Consider the following 18,787-nt stretch of genomic DNA (forward strand, 5'->3'; position numbering starts at 1 on the left):
TGTTAGGCTATATCCTGCCTTTTTGTGTTAAAGGTCCTCCATGGCAAGCACACTGTGTAGCTCCGCTGTACATTGTGTCATTAAGGAAAGCAAGGTTTGCAAGAACATGCCTTTCTGCTTCAAGATGAACAGAGCCTCAGTGAACAGAAGTACCATGCTGCTGCTCCTTCCCTATGGGCACGTGGACACTATTTCAGATAACATGTCAACATCTGCAGCATCTCCAGTTACGGAGTATCTCTACTTCGAAAGTTTTCAGCTGTAGCAGAACTTACATTTATGTACATTTTTGTCTCAGAAATTTGTTCTGATACTGTGCAAACTAAACAAGAGTGGTTTGTTTTCAGAGGAATGAGAGAGTATGGGTGTAAGCATGTAGTGCACACACTATAGTACCCATTTTCTTGTAAGATACTTAGAAATGTGCCAATACACTTCAACAATAAAAGGTAACAGAAGGCATATTTGGCTCTCTAACTTGGCTTGGCTCTCTAACCATCTGTCTAAGGACATTCACTAAGAGCTCAAGAGTGTACATAACAAAGCAAGTAACTGATCATTTGCCACGTCATCCTTCAAACTTCAGTCTGTTTTTTTTACCATGTTTTATAGTGTGCATGACCATAACAGAAACAGAAAGTTGAAGTAGTAATTGTTCTTCATATCTTCAGTCATTTCACATTCAAGGACCCCTATTTCTAACTAATTGTCCATGTGCAGAATCTTTTACATAAATAACAAAATGCATGACTTTGAACAGATACAATTATCTTGGTTGTAGTTTGAACACAGAGGAGCCTTTGATCAATATGTCTTTAATTTGCTGCAAATACACAGCAGGTTTTCAGGATTTCAGGTATGAAAGGCATTGAACCCCGTTGTGAGTAAATATTATGTTATCACTAGTATTATCACTTTTCAGGCTGCAATCTTTAAAAAGATAAAATCTGTGTAACAAAAGCTAGGTTTCTTATAATAGAAGATCTTATTTTAACTATCATCACTACTCTCAGTAACTTACTTTGCTGTTCCATAAATTGAGCTCCACAGAGACGGTCAAGGTAACATGAAGTCTCCATTTTAATTTATTTGCTTTACATGCTGTTGAGATTAGTATGTTGCATTCACTAATCTAAAGCACACAGCAAGTCTCAATGTTCTACTGTTAGCACCTTTTCCACTGCATACCTTCCAGCATTAAGAGACTAGAAACACAAACATTAAGACTGGAATCAGCAGCTCAAATTCTTCTTTAGTCCCTAAGCTCAGTATTTCCTCTTCAGTACCTAAACTCAGTATTTCTTATTGACCAGACACCTCTGAAGACAGAACAGCTGGTGAGAACACCAGACTAGGAAGCTTAGTTCATATAATGAAGGACTGAATGTCAGCCTGTATTTCTGTATTTTATTTTTTTCCCCAAATGTAAAACATTACATTCTTTTATGATGTTTTCAGGTCATAAGACATTACATGATAAACTGCAAAAGAAAATCTGTAAAGTTTAAAAGTGCTCAGTGACAGTTTAAATGCAGCTTGAAAACAATACACTATCTGCAAGGAGGTGGCCTCAAAAATCCTGTATTTCAGGAAGAAATGTCTCCATCTTTCCTCTACAAGACATTTTTACTATACTCCCAGGAGCACACAGACAATATTATGAATGCTAAATATTAAAGTAACAAATAAAAAACTTTAATGAAGATATTCTTGCAAAGAACTAAGAGCAAACACTTGAGACATATCGGCCAAAGCATGTCAAATACATAGAAACAACTCAATCCTTTATAGCATTCCCTAACATCGGTATTATAGACCTCTTGGATTGCGACAATCTTTGCAGCTACAGAACATAAAATAAGCAACCATGCTCCACTAGTTAGAATTATTTTCTCCCTTGGTCATTTAGAAGTTGTGAAAGAACACAAATTAAAGATGAAAGAAAAGCAAAATACAAGTAGGCTGGAAAACAAACAAGCAAGTTTTCCTGTAATACGGGCCAATAATTACTATCTCTACCTGAAAAAGGCCATTGTCTTAACACTTAGGAGTGAACATTTAGTTTATGTTCCAACATTGAGCCACGACTTTGGAGTCAAAGCTTAGATTTCTGATTTAAACTTCAAGCAAATTATCTCTAGAACTGAAGTCACCCATCATTGACAAAGTTGAAACCCATGGTTAAGAGATATGTCTTGTTAAGTGACAGTCAATGCCTGACACCCTGTAAATGCCCAACAACACCAAGACAGCTGTGGGTATTAGCCCATGGTTCAGTCATCACTGGCATGCTTGGACCTGTGTTGGACAAAGACCCACCAAGGACCTGTGGAGAGGTAAAATCATCTTCTCATAGTCAAATAAAAACTACTGCTTAGACTCATCCTACAACTGTATAAATGATCCTGTCAGGATGAGAGGAAATGGAAACTCAGGGCAAGAGAGGGAATAGAAACTCATGACCAAGAGAGGGATAGGGATGGTGGAAACAGGGCTTTCAACAGTTGCCTCATTTCCTGCAGGCTGCAGCCTGTACACCAGCATATTTAAATAATAAGAAAATTGACCTAAATCTCCTAATCAGATGATGAGTAAATGGTGTCATTAACTTTGGGGAACAAGGCTATATTGACTCAAAAACCGCAGATAGTACTTTAACCATGATTAGGAATCAAAAACCAACAACAATCCATTAAATCCTATTAAGTACATCGATTTTACTCTGGTTTCACAATTTTGACTACCAGTTTGATGAGTATTTTTGTCTGTTTTCTTGAAGCAAGAGAAGCCCAGAATCACAGACTAGTCTGAGTTGGAATGGAGCTTTAAAAATTATTTAGTCTGACATCTTTCACTAGATCAGGTTACTTAAAGCTCCATCCAATCTGCCCTTGAACACTTCCAATGATGGGCCATTCACAACTTCTTTGGACAACCTATCCCAATGTCTCATCACCTTGATGGTAAAAAAAAATTCTTCCTTATGTCCAGTCTAAATCTACTCTCTTTCGGCTTAACACCATTTCCACTTCTCCTGTCACTAGAAGTCTCAGCAAAAAGTGTTTCCCTGTCTTTCTTGTAAGCCCCCTTTCTATATTGAAATGCTGCAATAAGGTCTCCCCAGAGCCTTCTCCTCTCCAGACTGAACAACTCCAACTCTTTCCATAGTTGGAAACTATGAGTCCAGTTCAGACACAGCGATATGCCATAAAAGCATTTTCACTTACTCCTCTTATAAATTAATTAAATTCTAATAGTGAGTCCACAGAAAACTATCAGTACAGCTAAAAGGCCATAATTTATGTGTATGTAAGGCCTAAACCAACTATGTTGCTTGATACACAGCTCCAGTAAAATAAGCAAACCAAAGGAAATTTCCCACTTGATGAGTGTGCCGGCTAATGACTACTTTTTAGCTGAGGTAGAAAATAAAATGATGATCTGCATTACTAGTTTAAATTCTTCAGTGAATAAGTAGTCCTCTGGAGGCACGGAAATCGTAAAATCAACATAACTGAATATTTCGCCAAAAAGCTTTACAATGTATAGAGGAAGATCAAAGCCATTTTCAATGCATCACTCTCTGCTATAGGTACATGAGATAGCAAAGCAAATTCACTAATAGATTTTTTTGCAAATGTTCTGCATAAATTGCTTGACTTCATAGCACAAATTTCTCTGACACTTAATTCAGTCTTAAAATCCTATCAAGCTGAAAGTACAGCAAATATAAATAATAACCATGCAGAACTCCTTCAAAAAAAAGATTCAAAAATTGGCATCAATTTGGAATCTCTTTCCATCTCAAATATGCTTACCATAAAAAAAAATACAGTAAAATAGTCCAACTAAAATATTTGTAAAACAAACAAACAAACAAAAAAAACCCCAAGTCCAAACAAAATTCAAGTCTCCATACACTCTCTTGTCTTAATATCCTGATTTGGTAAGATATTATGTACATAACTTTAAACATTGATGTAGTTCCACTGACTTAATAAGGATTACTCATCTGCTTAAAATTAGGCAGTTGCTTAAATACCTTGCGAAATATGAATCTAAATTCAGATCTGATAAATTCAAAGTAGTCATAGCCAAAGTAACACCTCTTTACATCTTTAAGATCATGCTGTTTTCCTTTAGCAAGTGACTTTACTTGCATACAGATGCTGGAGGCAACAATAGACTATCTGCTGGAGTGACCCCATGATTGCAAAGTAGTAGTGCTACAAGGAAGCAAGAACTGTCTTTGCCATCACACGTGAAACTAGAAAAAGAAGATATATATGATTAACAACAAGCCTTCTAAAATTCATACAGGTTCTATAGCTCCTGCATGTCTCTCTTCAACAAATATTATTTCCCCCAGTGTTGTTTAGTGTTCAACATGATGATTCATTCTGTCCAAGGTCTGTCTTGTAAAGCTATTCTGAAAACAAGATCTGACAACTCAGAAGTATATATTATTATATACTAGGCTGATAATCATCTCCTTGATATCTGTTCCCCGTACTTCTGAAAAGCTGAACTACAGAACACAAAAGCTCTTCAGAAACTAGTTGACACATGAAAGCTGGATTTTGCAGGAAAATGGAACTGAGACATAAAATCACATTTGGGGATACTTTGGCACAGTAGTATGCCATGGATAGGTTATATCCCACTGTATCTGAATACAAATATGACAGGTGGATGCTATCCTAAAAAAAAAGGATACAGAAAGGTACGGACAGTAGAAAAAAGAAAAGTAAGAGATGCAGACTTGGAGTTAAATAAAGAGTACTCAGGGGACTTGAGAAAAAACCCTACATCTTGTACTTGATGTCAGGACACATTCCTCAGCACTCTTACTGAAGAGGTTATATTGCTTTGCTATAGAAACTGCTGAAGAAGCTTAAGGTGATCTTCAGTATCCTCTGTACCTGTCACATTGCTGATACTCAGAGAAAAGGGCAAAAACACAACTAGAAAATGAAGAAAGGAGGTTTCTAAGCCTGAACCACATGTTCAAGCAGCGAAATGTAACAAATAGTCTCTGCTTTAAAACATGAGCTATTTAGCTGCTGACACTGAGGTTAGCATGATGAATAAAAAGAGTTTTAAATTAAAGGCTAAATGTTTATTTTTGTATCTTGCTTAACACCTAGAATGAAAAAGAAAGTCAGATAAAGGGGTACAGAACAATCAAAAACACTAATGAGAAAGAAAAACGCTAATGTAATGAGAGGAATTAGGCAGATAAGATTCAGGGAAAAGGAATTCTGTAGGTATGAAATCATGAGATTGATGTGAAACCATTCAATTAATTGTAAACTAAGGAAGAAGAGGAATTCAGACTCCTTTTATTTGCTGTCAGAATTTTGGTTTTTTCAGATATGAGAAAACATTTTCAGCAGTACTTAGACAAATGAAATAAATCTGTCTTCAGTACTGAAGTTACATGTCAAAAATCAGGTAGGATCCTAAATAGTGTCCTAAAAGACACTATTTTACCAAATATATTTCTTTAGTACAATCAAATGGCTTTATAGCCTCCTGGCTCTCTAGCACATAAAGGAATATTTATGCCCAGTGGTCTCTACACTTGCCTAAAAGAAGCTTTCTTTATTAAGCACATGCAAATAGGAATTTAAATGTGCTTGTACACATTCGTGTCAATTATTAACACATCTGCAACACATGGCTATTATGCTTTCAAAGTAACTTAACACAGACTGTAAATAACAGAGGAGCTTATACATTCATGATCATGTAACAAAATAATAAAACCACTATTTCATATCACTTTTATGCTATAAATAAAAACAATGAAGCACTTCAAGTGCTTGAAAGACAAGCCTCAAATTCTCAGTAGAAATATCCACTGAAGATTTACAGAAATACAGCTGTTTCATCTTCATGCTAAAATCACAATTTGTAATATTCTCTGGACATCCACAAATCTATCCAATCACTGTGAAATCATAAAGTAAAAATCTACAGTAGAAAATTAAGGTTCTGTAAAGAAACTTATTCTTCATTTTCCCAAGTACTGAAAACATTTCAAATCCAGATTAAAACTACACACAATTGTTACATCTTTCAAATATCTGCAATTCTTTGAATAAATTCAGTTATACGTGTCTGTTTATAACTTGTTTTCTAATTGTAATAAACCAAATATCTAACATACCACAACTTTAGAGTCTTTGAAGCGTATACTGTGAGAAATGATATAAAGATAACAAATATAGTATTGCAAATATATATTTGCATATAAAATAGATCAGGATAACATTGCACTAAATTACATAGTATTACTATAGCAAAAAAATCTATTACTTTTTTCAGCTACCAGTCTAGCAAGCCTGACATGGGAAATGAATATCAATCTGTATTTCTTCCTTCCTCATCTTCATTCCTAAAATCTAGAATAAAGTCTCCTTGTCAAATCTCAGCAGTAGCTATAAAACTAGTTGCTTTCATTGGCTTTACAAGGTATTTATAACTGACTGCACTCTTGTAAGTAATTATACCTTAATGTGCAATTCTATTTATAGAAGAAGATTTGTGAATTTTTAGCATTTAAAACATCCAACCCCTTTACTAAAACTTCTGAAGAGTAAAACTGTAAAGTAAGTTTTTACTAATTTAATATAATCTGTCTTTAAAGAAATGTAGAGCAGACCCGCTGCGTGAAAACTGAGCAATCTTAGTTTGCCCATGTTAGTGTAGAATCACGCAGGAATTTCAGGATATTAATTCATTTTTCTCCTACAGGTATTTAGTGCAACATTAAAAATCAACAAAACTTCCTAACTGTAAGAAGACCTGATTTTTAACCTGGCTGTTTCTACAAGTATAGGATTATTTTCACGACTTTGTTTTACAAACAGAAATTGTTAAAACACAATGCAAGTGTTTCACCATTGAGAGGGGTTTCTAACACATTTTGGCAGTGGAAAAGCAATCAAACATATTTGGAACAACCTAAAAGTTAATGCATATAAATGATGACTAAATATAAGCACAGCATTCCCAATGTGAAGTGATAAACTACCTAAGAAACATGAGAAAGCAATAGTAATAGCCACATTACATCTTCGACCTGTTTGCAATGAAAAGTTTTTTTGTGGCACTTAACAGAAGTATTGCTGTATTGTACTGTTCATGCAGTTTGAATCTTTATGAAAGGTGGACCTATTTATTAATAAAATGTCTGTTCCCAATCAATGTTGCATTTCAGATTATGCAATCATTTGAATTTTTTTTGGAAAGGAAAAGTCTTTAAAATTTGCCATTATAACATACAGATGTAGCTTCTATGTAGAAATTGGTATAAAACTTTTAATTTGTTTAAAGGAATAATTTATAAAGTATTTTAATCTTTGTTTCTAGATCCTGACATGCTATTAATGACCACCTTGAAAGTCTCCGTGTTTTGTAATGGCCCTTAAAAAAGTCAAGTCTGTACCAGCTATGATTTTTATGCAGACCCAAATTAGTTATCAATCTAATTGTTCTCAGCTGAACAAACTTGTGCTGCAAATCAATATCATGAAGAGTAATTTAGTATCTTTATTACTCAAGACTTGTAAACTACCTCTACTTGTTGAACTATATAGTATTCATAGAATTTTAGTCTGTATTTAGAATTGTATTTTCACTTGTCTTTGCAATAAAACTGTGAGCTTAGAAAACTGAGTGCAGACTCAGCTTTGATACAATTCTGGCCTATGATGACTTAGATAATTTACATCTAACCTCATCTGATGAGCATGAACATTTTATAATAATATAGAAGCTCTTTATAACATTGGTCTTGAACAACAAAATCCTGTATTTGCCAAAGCTGCCATTAGTTAGAGACATTTTCAGACAAGAGTTGCTAGTGCTACCAAGAAAATTAGCAACTGAACTAACAAATTTTAATCTGTGCAGCCACTTCCCTAGAAAACAGAATTTTTGTGTCCTTATCACTTCTCAGGTAAGGATAGGAGAATATGTGTCTTGATGATAGCAAAAATAAAAATAATCCAAAACTGAAAGAGAAAAGGAAGAACAAAAACAAATAAGGAAAAAAAATAATTCAAAAGCCACAAGGTGCAAAATTATGATGGAAACTCTGACAGTGTGAAATAATTTCTAATATGTGGTGTGGCAGTTACAATAGAATATTCGTTTAAAAAATTTTGTCAACCTAACAGCAATGAGAGGAGAATAAGCTGAAATTGGAACATTCCCAAAGATTAATCAATTAGAGACACTTTGGAGGCAGCTGACACAATTTGACACTTCCCACTTTTATTTAGCTTTGTATAGGCTGAGGTCTGAAATTGCAGGTCTCCTTATCCATTTGCTTTAGGAATAAATCTGTATCTAAATTATGCCCAACAATCTCCACTTTAGTATACTTCACATAAAGTATGGAAAAGGAAGTATTTTCCCACAAAATCGCAGAATATTGAAAAAGTGAAAGACATTAAAGTGTTTGAAAACCAAAGGAAATGCTCTAGATCCATTTTATAAAGATTGCAATCTTCAACATTAAAAAGGATACACATCTATCTAAAGAATTTGAATCTGCCCTAAACACCCACACTGCTATTCATGCCTGCCCAGACAGACCTGTGCCACAAAACCTACTTCAAAAAATTTAAAATTTCTAAAAGATTTGGTTTTTTTTCTTTAAATGGGGAATATAGTAAAAGAAAAGAAACATAAAACCAATCTTCTAGACAAAGAACAGGAAGAAAACTGTCATGTTCTCTGCTTTACATTTATAACAGGGCTCTATCTAGACATTAGAATAGTTTCAAATCTATTGTAGTTGAGGATATGATGTCATCATTTAAGAGACACAGATAATTTAGTCCTCGATATGTATTCATACCAACAAAAGAAAGCAAGAGGAGGGATGCAGAATACCATCATATCCCACTCTCCTGGATTATTCCTGTTTTGCATGGATTCATTATACACATAAGTAATCTTCCTGTTCCTCCCCAGCCATCTTCTAGTTTAACTTTTGTAAAAGTGCAACTAATTTCAGTTCCATTAGATGCACGCATCAGACTGACTCTTTTTTCTCACTCCCTCTCTCTCTGAATTTTCTGTGAAGCTTACTTTTAAAATACTGAATATGATACTTAACACTCTCCATTCACACAACATTACAGCATTTTTCACTAATTAATGAAAACCCTGGGAATTTGCTAAAGAAAAGCTGAAAAGACTATCTGGTCTGCCAAAAATAAAATACTAATCAACACAGGATATATTAAAGTCAATTAATTACTCTTCTTACCTTGTTCTTTTATCTGACGAATTTGCTTCACAGTTTCTTTCAAGATTGCACATTTGTCAGGTTTAAAGTTAAAGTTGTCAATATCATTAAAATTTGCAAAAATCAGTTCTGCAAGTTCTTCTATGTATTTATTCTCTTGCTCACGATTGCGTTTCTCAGTGCTTCTTTTAGGGCTGAAAAAGGATTTTATAAAAATAAATTTAAATGTCAGTTTGCTTGCCTTCTGGTCAGCTCCCAAGATGATTTTGAATAGTCTGAGAGTAATTTAACAAAAATAGAGAGAACTGCCCTGTCTCTGCAAAAAATTAATTTTGAAGTTTCTCAAGCACAGAGATTTCCTCTGGAACAAGGAAACAAACATTAAAAAAGATGTTACTTATTTTTTTCCCAGTAGTCATGTTTCTGCTTCAAAAGAATTTGAGGGTTTGAAATTCAAAACAGACGAGTAATTGAGAGGTGGGGGATTTACAAGTCTCCCTCCACTTGGCATTCAGAATCCAAGCACCATCATATAGTGACAGCATATAGGGTAAAAAAACAACCTAGAAAGTTAAACCAAACAATTCATACTCTCCGTCTCCTTGGGAAAGCAGAACGGTTGCAAGAAAAAATGCTGAATGAGTGGTTACGTTTTACAATTTATTTGTCTTGGTAAATAATAGTAATAATTTTCAGTGATAAAATAATAAATGGTAACTACTATAAAACTGAAAAATATTTTAAGTCCCTGATAATGATGTAAAAGAGAGTTGGCAACAAATTCTTAGATTGCCAAAATGAGTGACTGACGACTCCTTGATTAGGCAAAATAATTAGACAAAAAAAGATCTTTACATAGCTCCTACAATGTCATCAAAGTTTTGCATTTTGCCACTAAGTGGATCCAAAACAAATAAGCAATAATAAAAGACAATAGTCCCCATCCTTCATCTCAAACCCACAATGACACAGAATTACTGCATCAGAGTAGTTTGGTACTGATGGCTCTTTCCAAGAATGCTGTTTGTCATTTTCTGAAATATATGCGCACATGTTAACATTTTTATCTTTAACATTTTTTTCTTTCTCTTTCAATGTCTTCGGACATAAATGGTCTAACCTGGGCCCAAGCTGATCGGGATCCTTGCGCTTTCTTGACTCTGCTCTGGATGGGTCAGAGGTATTTTCTCCCATCCCACTCATCTTGAATACATATCAGCAACTAAAAGGAAAAAAGTGCAGAAAAACATTATGGTGGAGAAGTCATGAGTTCACTGTTCATATTTCCAACTTTCTCATTCCATGTTCAACTGAGTTTTTATTTGGAAAATCTATCATTCAAAACAGAAAGGTACCAATGAAAATACTGTGCTTATGACCCCACAAAATGCCACACAAAACTGCTTCAAAAGGCAAGCAAAGAATTATCAACTGTTCAATTCTTACCAGTTATGTGAGAACAGTAAGTACGTTTTGTGCCTGGGTTGTTGAATTTTCATGGCAATTTTACAAGGTTGAATGAGGAAAGACAAAGAAAAAGCCACTGTGCCACATAACAAGAAAAACACAACGGAATCGAAATACATGAAATGAAACATGTATCCCAACTACATGAAAAGGTTGTGTATGCAGCTTTAGTTAAATATTAGAAGAAAACGTTTATGCATGTACAATATCATAGAAACAGAACATCTCTCAACCCCAGAGATCACTGAGGAACTGATAAATATTTTGCACATATAATCTACCTCATAAGGAAAATAACTTGTCAAGCTATCATGTGTTAAAACAACCCAAGCTTATTATAACTTATGTAATAAACAGCCTGTGGAAATCCTGTCCTGCTCCTGGCTGTTGTCCCACACATTGTAGGAGAACATGAAACTCTCTTGTCCCAGATTACATACTGCTCAATAGGTACCAACATTCTGGAGACAGAAATCACTATTACATAGGACACAGGGAGATGATGTAGATCATCAAAAAGCTCATGCAAGACAGGTCAGTCCAAGCTCACCATCTGCCTAGTTCCTGTCAGTTTTGTAAAGATGATGGCAGAGAAACATCGGCAGACGTTTCAGAGAGCTCCTGTATTGTTTGTAGTTAGCAGGAAAATAATCATGAAGGCCATGAAGGAGGTGTCTCCAGGAGGTGATTCATACCATGCTAAAGTAAGAACTGGAGCCTGTAATACTATGATCACTTCACACCAGAATGGTGGGTGGAACTGGAAATCAGGTATCAAAACAAGGGAGTTCATTAACTCCTTCAAGCCCTTCATTTCTCCTCCACCAGTTTTCTTCCCTCCTCTGGCCCAGTCAGTCATGCACTGAACAGAAGACTGCTGTGCGTTAAAATTGCAGTCCCTTCCTCTTTTTCTCTTTGACACTTCTTAAAATCTAGCAGTGAGTGTATGTGTCAGTAATAGGATGTTCACACTGGAAATCTTAGTTTTCCCAAAGAACTAGCAGTTTTGCAGAGATGCTGAGACAAGCTACTTATTGAAAGCACACAAAGACTTGGAGTCATCTTAGATGCAAAATTGAACACCATCTAACATTTTTCTAAATTAAAAAAAAAAAAAAAAAGGAATAAAAAATCCTCTCTTTGTACCAGTAATATTCTTGAAGTCATTCTCCTTTTTCTAGATGCTGGTCACATTTCATGACAAGGACTGGATCATGCCTGAACATATAGGTCAGAATTTGCCTGACATGGATGGTATCAGGTTTCATTTGAAAAATATCAGGATTATCTTTTTCTCTATTGAGACTATATATGCACATGTATATATCTATGTATATGTACACACTGCCAGCATTTTGAGAACAATCCACAGCAAGAAAAGCAAAAAGGCACCGACTCTGTGGTGGAGCAGAGCTAAGTTCTCAAAGTGAAGATGTACCATCATAAACTCCATCATTAACAGAATCACAGAACCTTAAGGGTTGGAAGGGACCTTGAAAGATCATCTAGTCCAACCTCTCTGTCAGAACAGGACCACCTAGAGTAGGTCATACAGGTACTTGTCCAGGTAGGTTTGAATGTCCCCAGAGAAGGAGACTTAGCAACTCATCTGGGCAGCCCATTACAGTGCTCTGTCACCCTCATACTGAAGAAATTCTTCCTTCTGTTTCTTTGGAACCTCTTATGTTCCAGCTTATATCAATTGCCCCTTGTCCTATCATTGGACATCACTGAGAAGAGCCTGTCTCCATCTTCCTGACACTCGCCCTTTACATTAGTTGTAAACATTAATAAGGTCACCTCTCAGTTTCCTCTTCTCCACGCTGAACAGCCCCAGCTCTGTCAGTCTTTCATCATAAGGGAGATGCTCCACACCATCATCTTTGTGGCCTTGCACTGGACTCTCTCCAGCAGCTCCCTGTCCTTCTTGAACTGAGGGACTCAGAAATGGACACAATATTCCAAATGCAGTCTCATGAGGGCAGAGTAGAGGGGAAGAACCTCTCAACCTATTCACCACACCTCTTACAATAAACCCCAGGATGCCATTGGTCTTCTTGGCCACAAGTACTGTACTCGCTGTAGAACTCTCAAGTGACCCCAGTCAGGGCATTCACAGTGCCACAACAATGCTGACCTTGCTGTATAGCATGAAATATCTACCTCAGTCTCCAGCATAGGCTTGGCCTGTGACACTGGCTATTCCTTAACAACTACATAAGTAATTTGTTAGGAGGTAAGCACTTTCTTGAAAACATTCATTTTGACAAGTATTACAAAAAGAATTCTATTTCTAAGGAAATAGTAAGATACCATTAAGAAAATTGTGACAATAATTAAAGATAAGTTGTGAGGAGACAGCAGTTCCACATCTCTGTCAGTGTAGCTGTAACTGTCCTTGTGGCTCTGTTCCAATTAGTAAATTTTTTTTCCAGCATGACAAAAACTGTACATTCTAGAGATCATTCGATCTCCAAGTCAAACTCAAACAGTGACCTAAAGTTATTTAGAAAAATTAGATTGGGGAATCCCTTTTTTCTTATGCTTCCCAAGTAATACTCAATTCAAGTAAATTGGTTAACCCTGTTTCTTGAGAAAAGCAAGCACAACAATTCGTGAAACCTTGTCAAATATTCAACTGTTATCTACCTCCTGGAGGAGTAAGAATCCAAGTCAGAGGTAAGCATTCAGGGGGAATGTGCCCTTCCAAACCCCCTTCCTCCCCAAGAAACAAAACAGGAAGAGTTATTGACAGTCTTCCCACCTACTATGCCAGGCTTACTTCAAAGGGAAGTTTATTTTTGCAGGAAAAGAAGTTTCACTAGTAGCTCCACTAATGCATAGTTCAATTCTTCTTGCATTCACACAGATATTATTCTGTCGGAATTCCACTAGGTCTATGGTAGCAGCTTTTAGAGGACACATCAAAACTATCCTCTCACTGTAAACATCAAAACTTCATCTTTCTGTACTTAAGGGAACAAAAATTACTGTTATGAAACTAGCACTTTCTTCTCTCCTTATTAAACATAGTAAATGTTCTAAACTATTTATTCATTTGGGGTTTTTTGTTTGCACTTACAAGTCCTTACTTCTTTTTATCAGCAATATTATGAGTTTGTTCTTAGAATGACTTACTTGTTACTTTTTACTCATCATAAAGTTTTTTCTGGAAATCTGCCACCTACTGTCATGTTTGCTTTCTGTTCTCCCCTATGGCTTCATTAAAAATTACATTCTGTACCTCAAAGATCTGTATAGGCTCTGCAACTCCTGTGTTGTCAGTGCCTTTGCGCCAAAGCAGAATGCAAATCCCAGAGTGAGGTGCCTTGGAAAGGGGAGAGCTAGACAGATGATACTACGACAACCTAAAAAAAAAAAAATCTCACAGGCCAAAATGAAAATCCCTCAGTAGTATCTAGTACAATCAAAAAGATGTGTCCCCAAACACTATCTACTATGGAATTTAGAAGCTGACTGGGATAGATGAAGTTCTGTTACTCTCTTGAAATTCAGAAACTAAAATCCTCTCCTCAGTTAGGAGAAATGAAGAGGAATCACCTTTCAGAAACTGTGGAAAATCTGCTGCCTTGCTCTTCCATGATACTACCCACCAACTAAACCAGCCAGAAATTGGGAAACAGAGATTCAGTTCCCTCTTCACAGAGGTGTTTCAAGCCTGTATTTTTTCATTATGCAAGACAGCCTCCTAGGTGGTAGCTATCTGCTTGCCAAAACGAGATGCTCATGAAGCAAAGAGGGTAAAGTCAATTAATTCTTTCAGTGCAACAGGAATCTTTAGTTGTGTAGCCCATATCATTAAATTCACAGGTAAGTGGTTCAAACACTATCTTAAAAGACAACAGACTGTTGAATCCCATAGACTGAGGAGAGTAGCAAACCTGTATCTCCCATTTCTCAGCAATCACTCTAGTAAGTCAAGTCAAAGAGGTGAGGACCCTTCCTGTTTCCTAATGTCTTTCAAAAAGAAAGCAGCTATAGATTTTTTTTTTCTTAAGCTAATTAAAATTCAAAATCTATGCATGCTACTTGTTTAAGACTTCTGTATGGTCTAGGTATATCTATAAATTTAATGTGGCATAAGCAAGAAACTAAACCCATATTTTTCAGGAAAAAGTAATTCTGGGCACATGTAGTACCAAAGGGCAGACATCTAGGAAACTATCAACTGAGAAAGAGAAAATCTCAATAATTTAGATTGAATTGACAGATGAATTTTAGACCTACAAACAAGCATTTCTGGGTCAGCTGCAGCTAAATGGCATAAAGTAGTTTTTAGGTTCTGCCCTAACACCATCCATACGCATTATCTCACTTAAAATTTCTTGGTTATTCATTATTACTAATAGTCTTATAATACATAAAGATTTGTAACATCAAATACATAAATATTTTTTACAAGATAAATTAGGAACTTTAAAATTTGTTCTAAGTACTCTTAGGCTCCTGAACCGCACTGATAGCTTCTCAGGTCAGAAAATAAAACTAACAAACTTGAAATCTGAATTTTCTAGGAAACATGACAATTCAACACTGAAGAAACTGTAAGTAGAATGACAAGTCAGAGGCTCAAAGTTTTACTACAATAAATCTCCCCTGTGGGGAGCTACCTTAGATTAGAAAGCAACATTTATCCTCTTCCTCTGATATTTTCATATATCTACGCAGGAATTTCCAGAAAGAAGAAAAATACCACAATCGAATAGTTTGCTTCATTCAGTGCTTTAGAAGAAATGAAAATGTAGTATCAGCTCTACCATATGTCTTCTGAAACAAAAGAAAAAGTGAGTAAGGCTTATTCTGTGGGGTACAGAATAGGAAAAGGATTAACTAAATTGGGAATTAGTAAAACCAAATCCAGCAGTAATCACTGCATTAAGGAGAGAAAGATGTAGACACAGATTTCTTAATGAAAAAAAAAAAAAAGTTGAATTTCATTGTGTCTCTTACAGAATGAACTGTCATGCAAGACCAGGCACTCCCTTTTTATTGTGTAAATTGTTTGGGAACTGTATTGCACTCCAAAATACAAACATAATATCCCACTGTGGCATTAGTATTTTGTCTTCAGTGGTGGTAGCAGACTTTTACTTCACAAGATTTCTTTAACTTTTTTCCATCTAGCTACAAAAAAACCTGTAACAATAACTAAGATCTGAATTTCTAATGCTGACTCAGATATCCCTCAAGCTTCAATTCCACTGGGCATCAATGAGGAGCAACAGAGCAATGGAAAGACAAATATACTCACTGCAACATTTTCAGACAAGGAAGGAGATAATTAGAGAAACAAAACTACTATTACTAAAAATACCTAACAAACTAATTTTAGGCTCCCATTGATAACTTGTACCAAAAGGACATTTCAGGTTAGTAAATGCTTTCCTTGAATTCACATTAAACACCATAAGTCTATACTTATGCTCTCTGGTTTACTACCACAGGCCTAAGCATCCAAAATACTTGTAGACAAAATCATCATTTAATTTTCCCAATTGTTAAATGTAAATCACAAACATTGAAAAATTAAATGAATAAACTCTTGGACAGTTTATGTTATTAATTACAGCCACAGAGACCTAACCAGTTGCTTCCAGATGCTGGGAGATTGAAAAAAATAGAGTCTGAAGGAGGCTTAAATTCATTTTTCCTTGTTATCAGTAATAAAACAATAGTTTCTGCTTTTGTCACAACAGCACATCCTCCTTCACATCCTCTACCAGCAACCACTCTAAGTTAGAGTACATAGACAGACTTAACCTAATTATAAAGTAACAGTAAACATATTTTTAGAAGGCATCCAAAAAATAAAACACATGGAGAAAAAAAAATAATGGCCCTATGAAGGACAACACAGAAAAAAGTCTAGCACAAATCAGTTATGTAAATTTGTAACCACACCTCCATTCAAATACCATGAAGGAACACGGCATGCAGAGTAAGCCTTCCAGCACGATCCTCAACATCTGAGTCCAGTTAATCACCCAGAGTCATAGTAGAAGGAGATAATGTGCATTTTCTCTCTTATCAGGGCAGGCCATCTTCCAAACAAGGTCTGTTAAACTGTCAGATTTATTATAAGCCTCACAAATGCATTTAAAGAATAAATGAGGATTACATCTTCAAAGTTGCTATTTCAATCGAAAAGTAGCAAACAAATGGTAAAGTACTGTATAGTGATCATGTAACAGTACTATATTACCACCCTTCCAACACACTATACGTACATTTAGTATAGATACAACTGATAAATATAGAAGTGATTTATTAAACTGTTTATTGAGCAAAAAACACTGTTTACCGACCACAAATATTGCAAGTCAGTGAAAAGATTGGCAAAAATTTTCTCTAACAGTCCAATTAAAATACATAACCAGTCGATATTCCTGTGGTTAATTATAAACTCAAACATACATCCATTATAATTCATACTGTTTTCCTGTGAAGTTCTCATGACTAGAGGCTTTCAGTCTCAGTTTCAAAATTAAAGATGCACTCTGTATAGCATTAATTCTCGTAGAATACAGAGGAAAGTTGGAAGTCATGTGACATGCAACTTCTGATTCTTCACATTTTTTCCTGTTTATGAGCTCTTTTTTCAATCTCCATTTCTGAATCGGAAATTACTTAATATTGATCCATACTGCAACCCTTCAGCCTTTTCTCAGAATGCAATAGTTGCTAGCCACTTTCCCAGGCCTCAAAAGGAAACCGCTGTCAGAGGCAGGATAAGATACAAGATCAGAGACTGGAACCACTGGAGCCTAAGGCCAACCTTTTCTTGGTGAGCCACAGCCATTCAGGAGGAAGGGTTGCTTTGACTCCCAGCATTTTTCATTGTAGTGCCCGTCTGGATCCCAGTCAGCTGAGCTGCCTGCCTCAAGAGCTGCACTGTTCTCAGAAAAGCTTGGCCTCCTCACATGCAAACTGCCTCTTGAATTGACATTTAAGCAAATCCAGAAAGACATGGATAAGAGTTTGGAAATTAATTCTAAAAATAGAGGTGAAAAACAAGGGAAATAAAAGGATCATGGAAAAAAAAAGACTGTATTGTCTGATAAATTAAAGCAAGTGATGAACAGCTAAAAAGTTTGACAGATAATAATGTTACGTGTATTAAACCATTCTCCTGTAGCCCCGGTATACGTAAGCCACATGTTCTATAATTAACTTACTATACCCATCCTTCATCACCGTATATCTACAACTGGGATATACCCCAAACAAAATAATGCTAGTTTGCCAAAATAAACACGCCTTTCAATACCTTGGTTGGTGAGGATAACCTCATATTAAAAATACAAATTAATTTATTCAAGCAAATGCTTTTTCCTGAAACAGCACTACCACTTTCACTACAGATGAAACCATCTAAAATCTTTATCATAAAGCATAAAAGAGAAAACAGAAAACTGAGTTAGTGTGAGGAAGGTGGTAGCAGCTAGTCACCTTCAAAGGACTTGTGCTAAAATCTGATGTGCACCTGTAGCCTTTTCTATCTGAAAATAACACTTATGACTTTGAATATGCAATTTCATTTGAAACACAGCCTACTACAGGTAACATTGAAACAAGACATGGTAATATTTACTAAATTCCACTTTATTCCTTAAGTTCACAAACTAGAAATAATAAAAGGAACATAATTTACTAGCAAATGCCACTGAACCCATGCCATTGAACAGAAAACTGTCTCCAACACCTACCACTCACGTTTTTGCTCAGTCTAAAAAAAACCCTAACAGACTATAAACAAATGTTTAAGCCAAAGGCTCCTTCTTGAATAGTATCTTCTTCCTTACTCATGTGTAATGGCTTTAGAGTGGTGTATTAGACAGTAAGAAGACATACTCCATTTGCAGCCTGAAAACCAATAATGCTCATGAATTTTTTACCTGAAAGACACTTCAAGATGCCACTGGGAAGACCATCTAATAAATACATTAGCCTGCAAATGGGCAGCGGTAGCACTTTAACACATGCTGTAATAATCAAACAAATGGCTAACATTAATGTTCAGTGTTACAGACTGGT

The 18,787-nt window shown here is 35.6% G+C and overlaps 1 protein-coding gene across 2 annotated transcripts in view; it reads right to left on the reverse strand.

Moving 5' to 3' along the window:
• The window catches only part of NCOA2 (nuclear receptor coactivator 2), a 196,106-nt gene that overhangs the window by 69,191 nt on the left and 108,128 nt on the right, over positions 1 to 18,787 (reverse strand). For both annotated transcript variants that reach the window (XM_061994944.1, XM_061994945.1), the window contains exons 4-5: positions 10,386 to 10,487; positions 9,287 to 9,459 (exon numbers count right to left, since the gene is read on the reverse strand). In XM_061994944.1, the coding sequence (XP_061850928.1) occupies positions 9,287 to 9,459; positions 10,386 to 10,468 (256 nt within the window). In that variant the 5' untranslated portion in view covers positions 10,469 to 10,487. The remainder of the gene's footprint in view (positions 1 to 9,286; positions 9,460 to 10,385; positions 10,488 to 18,787) is intronic.

The sequence above is a fragment of the Colius striatus genome, chromosome 4, assembly GCF_028858725.1.
Source record: "Colius striatus isolate bColStr4 chromosome 4, bColStr4.1.hap1, whole genome shotgun sequence".
NCBI classification, from domain to species: Eukaryota; Metazoa; Chordata; class Aves; order Coliiformes; family Coliidae; genus Colius; species Colius striatus.